At 46.2% G+C, this 8,500-nt stretch overlaps 1 protein-coding gene across 1 annotated transcript in view; it reads right to left on the reverse strand.

Moving 5' to 3' along the window:
- Nucleotides 1-8,500, reverse strand: part of LOC109925095 — a 41,085-nt gene that overhangs the window by 6,831 nt on the left and 25,754 nt on the right. Inside the window, exons 6-7 of the mRNA XM_048599992.1 lie at nt 8,437-8,496; nt 645-824 (exon numbers count right to left, since the gene is read on the reverse strand). Of these exons, the coding sequence (XP_048455949.1) occupies nt 645-824; nt 8,437-8,496 (240 nt within the window). The remainder of the gene's footprint in view (nt 1-644; nt 825-8,436; nt 8,497-8,500) is intronic.

Raw genomic sequence — 8,500 nt, forward strand, 5'->3', positions numbered from 1 at the left:
TTGCCAATGATGATCACAATTCCAAGAAAATATTTTAAAAATGAACATTTCCTTTTACTCAAGGCATGGTGTCCTGGAGCTGTCGCTGAGACATGTGAGCTTTACAATAATATACAAGAATAAATTGCTCCCTTTTGCATTGCTGCACAGAGACTGACACAGAGACACACACAGGTCATACAGTGCCTGCCCAGATTAATGGAAGAAAAGACTTGGTCTGATGTGGAGAGATTTGGGGAGAGGAGTAACAAGCACCACCCCCTGTAAGTTCCCCTCCAAGTCACTCAGTAACTAGGCCTGGAGATATATCCCTGTTCCTTCAGTGTCGCTGGGTTAAAATCCTGGAATTCCCTCCCTAAGGGCATTGTTGGTCACCCTACAGCACATGGACTGCAGTGGTTCAAGAAGGCAGCTCACCCCCACCTTCTCAAAGGGCGACTAGGGACGGGCAGTAATCTCCACAAACATGTTGAATAAAAAGGAACAGTAACTATGATTCAGAAACGCTTCATTGACTGTAAAGCACTGGAACTCTCAGTGAATGTGAGTGCCTTTGGAAAGTTGTAAGGTGATATCTAAGTGTAAACTTGATTGGATTTATATGTCCATGCTTGCTGCAAGTATATAACTGAATATGCAATTACCTCTCTGTCGTGAGACAATGGGGAAGCATCTTGTCTGCTATCACTCTCAGAAGGAACTCCCGCCGGTTCATGCTTGGCTGCTGAGTGGCCGAGATGTGTAGTTGGCTCCTTGTGCATGGTATTGAGCCGTTTATTGGTGTGTTTCACCTGTTCTATTTTCTTCTTCACTGTAGACTCCACCTTTGTTGAGCAAATGTGAAAGGTTTAGTGTTCTTCCCCAGTTGGCAGCGGCAAGGCTGTAACCTGATATTCACACCACTGCAGCCTAGTGCCAAGGCCCACTGCCTCTCGGGCAATGGAGCAGAATAGCCCAAGTCGTCATACCAGCGCACATGGGCATCGCTTCTCAACACCGCTCCCAGTCTCCTGGCAGAAATACAAAGGATCTCCATATCCCCTGAAATCCACCCTGAAACAACATGGCCACTCATGGCAGATGGCCAATTATTTTTATGAGCCGTCAGGATGTGGGGGCTCAGACAAGTTTTTACCGCCATGAGAAAGTCACGGTGGATGCCTTTAAGATCTAATGCTCTTCTAATCTAATAAACATCTAATTATTATCTTGCTTCGCCACTTCAGAGGGTATTGGGAATCGGGCAAACAATGTCGGGCAGGAGTCACGTGTAGGTCTGGCAGGGGAACATCAGGAGGTCTCCTTCTTTCGAGGGCCTCAGTGTTGGGATCTGGAGCATTCTCACTGGAAAAGGTGGAGGAAGCCAACTTTCTAAATAATCTGTAAAAGAGCTGGACGAGTCCCTTCGGAATTTACAGAGAGAAGAGTAGGCAAACTGAGACTATGCATGGTGGCTCTTGCAGAGGGCTAGCACAGGAACAATGCACTGAGTGACCTCTTCCTGCACAGAAATGATTCTATCATTCTAAGGTGTTGGCTTTTAGCCACAATCTCACTGCTTCCAGGTCACTTTTACTGATTTCAGAATTTCAAAAACTAAATCCTATTTCTTAGCCTGCCAGGGTGGGTCTCAAACTCAGAACTGGCTGCATTATTAGTTCTGGGCCAGAGAGCACAGTATAAAAATAAGGGCTCTCCAAATTAAGACTGAGATGAGGAAAATTTTTTTCTCTCTGATGGTCATGAGTCTGTGAAGCTCTCTTCCCCAGCGAGCAGTGGAAGTGGGTTCATTGAATATTTTTAAGGCAGAGCGAGGTAGATTTTTCAGCAACAATGGGGTCAAAATATTCAGGGAGGTGTGAGGGAGAAGGGGCAGAGAGGCTGTAAAATGGGATTGAGGCCACAAACAGATCAGCTTTGCTCTCAGTGAATAGCAGAGCAATCATGAGGGGGTGAGGGCTCCTGGTTCAAGTGTTCATATCTCTCTGATTCTGAGGAAGGGTCACCGGACCCAAAACGTTAACTCTGTTTTCTCCTCCACAGATGCTGCGAGACCTGCTGAGTTTTTCCAGCAACTTCTGTTTTTGTTCCTGATTTACAGCATCCGCAGTTCTTTTGGTTTTTATTCTCTGGATCATACTTGTTTTGATCCAGCCTCTCAGCTCTATTGAGTGAATGAGCCCTGGTTTAATTTTTAACTTGAATTCTATTTAAAAGGGCAACACCACACTGCAGCAACATGGAACTACGCCAAGAAGAAGAAGAATACCTCTTCCAGGTTTTCGAGGATAATGGATATCCAAAAAACTGGGTCAGAAGATGCCTACACGAACAACATCAGAAAGATACTACACGCCCCGACACACTCACCACACTACCCTACATCAGGAACACGTCAGAACTGACCACAAGACTCCTACGATCGCTGGGCATCAGAGTGGCACACAAACCCACATCAACCCTACGACAAGTGCTCACCTGAACTAAAGACCCACTCCCCGCCATGGACAGGACCAATGTCATCTACAAGATCCCCTGCAGAGACTGGGAGAAACACTACATCGGACAAACAGGAAGGAAACTAACAACAAGAGTACGTGAAGACCAACTGGCTACAAAAAGACACGACCAATACTCACTCATCTCAATCCACATGGACAAGGAGAACCACCACTTCAACTGGGACAACACCAAGATCCTGGGACAAGCTAGGCAGAGACAGGCATGGGAATTCCTAGAAGTCTGGCACTCCATGAAACATGCTATTAATAAACACATTGAACTCGACCCCATATACATTCCACTACAAAGGAAACCTGGAAGTGAGGCAATCCATCTCAACGGACTCCAGAGTTTAAAAACCAGGTGGGAAAACACACCGATGCTTCATCGGAGGCTGCACTGATGATGTTACCCAGCAGGGTATTGAAACGTCTGCGAAACAACAAACCAGCTTGGAGAGCCAACCAACTTTTAACTTGAACACTTTGGTATTTTCTAATACGAGCTAATGGAACTAACAAGTTTGCATTGATTCAATGGGCCAAATAGCCTCATTACGGCCATAAATCAGAGGAGGTGATGGTATAGTAGTATTATCACTAGACTATTAAACCAGAGACCCAACTAATATCCTGGGGAGGGTTGGAATCCCGCCACGGTAGATAGTGGAATTTGAATTCAATTTTAATAAAAAATGGAATTAAGAATCTAATGATGACCATGAATCCATTGCTGGTTGTTGGAAAAACCCATCTGGTTCACTAATGTCCTTTAGGGAAGGAAACTGCCATCCTTACCTGGTCTGGCCTACACGTGACTCCAGACCCACAGCGATGTGGTTGACTCTGAACCGCCCTCTGGGCAATTAGGGATGGGCAATAATTGCTGCCTGGCCAGCGATGTCCTTATTCCATAAACGAAAGAAAAGACTCTAAAACCCCAGGAATATAGCCATACCCTACTGTTAAATGTTCCAAGTACAAATTTTGTAACTTGCCAGTTAAATACATCTACTTAGCATTGTTTCTCAATGCTTCAGAAATCAGGACCGAAATAACTGCAGATGCTGTATATCAGGAACAAAAACATAAATTGCTGGAAAAGCTCAGCAGGTCTGGCAGCATCTGTAAAGAAAAATCTGAGGGGTTCTGAGGAAGGGTCACCGAACCCGAAACATTAACTCTGTATTTTACTTCACAGATGCTGCCAGATCTGCTGGGCTTTTGCAGAAACTTCTGTTTTTGCTTCAGAAATCATGCGTGTGCAATAAGTTTTTCCTCTCTGTTTAATGTGTACTCACCATTCACTTGAAACTCACTGACCAGGAGACTAAGGCAGGTAACCTGTCCCTGCTGAGAGAGCGGCATCCTACCAGCAGCCAGCTCACTGCCTGCTCTCAGCTCAGTTTATTCCTTTGCAGAGAAGGGCCTGTGATCAGGGCTGTATGTAAACAGCTTCACAGATAGGTCTGAAACAAAAACACAAACTGCTGGACAAACTCATCTCATCTGGCAGAATCTGTGGAGATAGAAACCGTCTTAATGTTTCGAGTCCAGTGACGTTAATTCTGTTTCTCCTTGCTCCACACAGATGTTGCCAGACCTGTTGAGTTTTTCCAGCAACTCCTGCTTTTGTGCCTCTGTATCTATACGTAATAAATCAAACAGTTCAGTCAGTTCGGGTCTTCACCTTTTAAGTTCCAGGGAATACAACACTCAATTCTGTAATCGCTCCTCCTCACTTAACCTTTGTTAATTTGACATTTTTCTTATTCATTCACGGGATGAGGGCGTCTCTGGCCAGGCAGCATTTATTGCCCATCCCTAATTGCCCAGAGGGCACTTCAGAGTCAACCACATTGCTGTGGGTCTGGAGTCACGTGTAGGCCAGACTGGGTAAGGATGGCAGTTTCCTTCCTTAAAGGACATTAGTGAACCAGATGTTTTTTTCCCTCAACAATCAACAATGGATTCATGGTCATCAGTAGACCCTTAATTCTAGAGATAGTAAGAACTGCTGATGCTGGCGTCAGAGATAACACAGTGTGGAGCTGGAGGAACACAGCAGGCCAGGCAGCATCAGAGGAGCAGGTAAGTTGACGTTTTGGATCGGGACCCTTCTTCAGAAATGGGGGAGGGGGAAGGGAGCTCCAAAATAAATAGAGAGAGGGGTGGGGCTGGGGAAGGTGGGGTGGGATGGTGATAGGTGAGTGCAGGTAGGGAGTGGTCAGTGGGATGGGTGGGGTGGATAGGTTGGAGAGAAGATGGACAGGTTGTGTCAGATCAAGGAGGGGGGTTTGGTCATGGATTGAGAGATTATGAAACTGGTTAATTCCAGATATTTATTGAATTCAAATTCTACCATCTGCCATGGCAGGATTCAAACCCAGGTCCCCAGAACATTATCTTGGTCTCTAGGTTAACAGTCCAGTGATAACACCACTAGGCCCTGGTTTCTGGTTTAAGAAAGTGAGGATTGCGGGAGACAAATAGACAGAGATTATAGAGAATGCATCTCAGTGAGATGGAGCTGAGAGTCAGCTGAAGGGCAGAGGAACAGACCAGCCCTGTGCAGGTCATGCCCCTGCACCCCCCACCTCGGTTACAAGTTCCCTCCTACGCTCTCTCCCACACTATTAAATTTCCCTGGCTTCCAGAGAGAGAGAGAGAGAGAGAGAGAGATATTGCATTACTCATCACAAAGTTCAAGCTGGCTTTTATATTACCTACACCGATTACACTCCTGGCCCGCGAGCCTGCTCTCTGCAACCACAGCATCTTTCCTCAGGTTTCACTTGGAAACTTCCAGACTTCTCTGCGCTTCAAAATTTTGTTTCTTCATAGGATTACACAGTCAGACTCAGCCTCCTGGGCCTCCGAGCCCTGAATCTGCTCCCTGATCCCCTCGGTCTCTCTCTCTCTCCCTCACTTTCCTCCTTAAATACTTTCCTTAAAACCTCACTTACGACCAAGGTTTTGCTCATCTTCCAGGATATCTCCTTACGTGACCTGCTGGAAGATTGTGTTTGCTCCTGTGGTACATCCTGGGATATTTAACTTCCCTTACGGCGCTAAATCAATGCAAGTCATTGTTCTCTTCACCAAATCACAGCACTACTGTTATCTGATAACTGCATTAACTATCCTACTGCAGAGTTAACGTTTCGAGTCCAGTGACCCTTCTTCAGGACAGTTCTGGGCTCTGAACTTGAAACATTAACTCTGTTTCTCTCTCCACAAATGCTGTCAGACCTGCTGAGCCTTTTCAGCAGTTTTTGTTTTTGGTTCAGATTTCCCGCTGTTCTTTGTTTTATTATCAAGTTCAATAGTGCCTGCTGATTGGTGTAATTAAAGCAGATCATTCTTCATTATGAATGGCTACATCATGATAAACTTCAAAATGCCACAGAGGCTCAGCATGTCATAATAAATTCCCTGAGGAGGCGATGGCACAGTGGTATTGGTGCTAAACTACAATTCCAGAGGCCCAGGTAATATTTGAGGAGTCCTACTATGGAATATGAATTCTTTTTAAACAATCTGGACTGAAAGATTGAGTGATTACCATGAAACCATTGTCAGTGGAAGAAAAGCCCAACTGGTTCAGGGATAGACATTGCTGTCCTCAAAGCTCAGGGCACCTGCCTCCAAAGTGCAGTGGGGGGTCTGAGGTCTTTCTGCCAAAATTAAATGGGGGTCCATTCATTTATTGGACCCTCCCAGTGCCTCAAATACATGTAAATATGTACATGTGTAAGGGATGTCTTTGGTTTGTTTGGATAGAGTCAAACTTCAATCCACCAACACTTCCGCCATCTGCAATCTGACCCCACCACCAAAGACATTTTTCCCTCCCCACCCTTATCTGCTTTCCGGAGGGACCACTCTCTCCGTGACTCCCTTGTCCGCTCCACACTCCCCTCCAGCCCCACCACACCCGGCACTTTTCCCTGCAACCGCAGGAAGTGCTACACCTGCCCCCATACCTCCTCCCTCACCCCCATCCCAGGCCCCAAGAAGACTTTCCACATCAAGCAGATGTTCACCTGCACATCTGCTAATGTGGTATACTGCATCCGCTGTAGCTGGTGTGGCCTCTTCTACATCGGGGAAACCAAGCGGAGGCCTGGGGACAGTTTTGCATTACACCTACGCTCGGTTCGCAATAAACAACTGCACCTCCCAGTCGCGAACCATTTCAACTCCCCCTCCCATTCCTCAGACGACATGTCCATCCTGGGCCTCCTGCAGTGCTACAACGATGCCACCCGAAGGTTGCAGGAACAGCAACTCATATTCCGCTTGGGAACCCTGCAGCCCAATGGTATCAATGTGGACTTCACAAGCTTCAAAAAACCCCCCAAAAAACCAGCCCAGCTCGTCCCCGCCTCCCTAACCTGTCCTTCCTCCCACCTATCCCCTCCTCCCACCTCAAGCCGCACCTCCATCTCCTACCTACTAACCTCATCCCGTCCCCTTGACCTGTCCGTCCTCCCTGGACTGACCTATCTCCTCCCTAACTCCCCACCTACACTCACCTTTACTGGCTCCATCCCCGCCTCTTTGACCTGTCTGTTTCCTCTCCACCTATCTTCTCCTCTATCCATCTTCTATCCGCCTCCCCCTCTCTCCCTATTTATTTCAGAACTCCCTTCCCCTCCCCCATTTCTGAAGAAGGGTCTAGGCCCGAAACGTCAGCCTTCCTGCTCCTCTGATGCTGCTTGGCCTGCTGTGTTCATCCAGCTCTACACCTTGTTATCTCAGATTCTCCAGCATCTGCAGTTCCTGCTATCTCTGAAACTCCAATGTTTGTTTGTTTCTATGATACGCTACTGTACAGAACCAAGCGAGTTTGTGACTACATATACATATAAAGATACGTTTTATGAATAAAGCATATTTTGAAATTTTAAAAAAAGTCTGGCCTACACATGACTCCAGATCCACAGCTATACGGCTGAGTTTTATCTTAGGCACGGGCAGTAAATGCTGTCTCAGCCAGCAAAATCCACATCCTGTGAATGAATAAAAAGATGTGGCCAACAGGGAGAAAGAGAGACATGTGCCAAAAATAGACATGAGAGAGGGGAGGAGAGACAGAGGGTGGGAAAGAGAGGGAGAAATAGCAAAATGGAGAGAGGGTAATGTACAAAAAGAAGTTGGATAAAGAAAAGTGAGTGACAGGTACACACATACACTCTCTATCACACACACTCACACACACGTATACACACACACACTCTCACACATGTGTACACACGCACTCGTACACAAACACACTCTGAAACACAAACACACGTACACATGTACACTCATATATATACATACACATGTACACGCGTGCACATACACATGCATGTACATGCACACACATTACACACACGCGTACATAAACACATGCACGAACGCACACACACACATGCAAACACACACATACACAAACACATGTACACACACACACACACACACACACACAGGTATACACACGTACACACACACACTCATACAGACACGTACACGTACACATACTCGCACACACACAGACACATAAACACACGCTGGTACACACACAAGAACACAAACACATAGATACACACACGTACAGAAACACACACATACACACACGTGCGCGCGTACATACATACACGTACACACTCTCACACGTACACACGTATATGCATATACACACAGATACACACACGTATACACACACACACGTACACATACACACACACACATGTACACACAAACACGTACACATGTACACACAAACACGTACACACACAAATACGCACACACGTACACACAGACACAAACACGGACACACACACATGTACATACACACATGTAAACACACACACGTACACACACACACAGTGCTAATTCCTGAAACTCCTGATTACTCGGTTAGTTGCTATGGAGATCAAGTTGTTACCTGCAACTCCAGTGGGATTTCCTCCCAACCAAGCAGCTCCTGAATTCTCACTGCTTTCTCCTGG

The sequence above is a fragment of the Rhincodon typus genome, chromosome 8 (assembly GCF_021869965.1).
Source record: "Rhincodon typus isolate 14 chromosome 8, sRhiTyp1.1, whole genome shotgun sequence".
NCBI classification, from domain to species: domain Eukaryota; kingdom Metazoa; phylum Chordata; class Chondrichthyes; order Orectolobiformes; family Rhincodontidae; genus Rhincodon; species Rhincodon typus.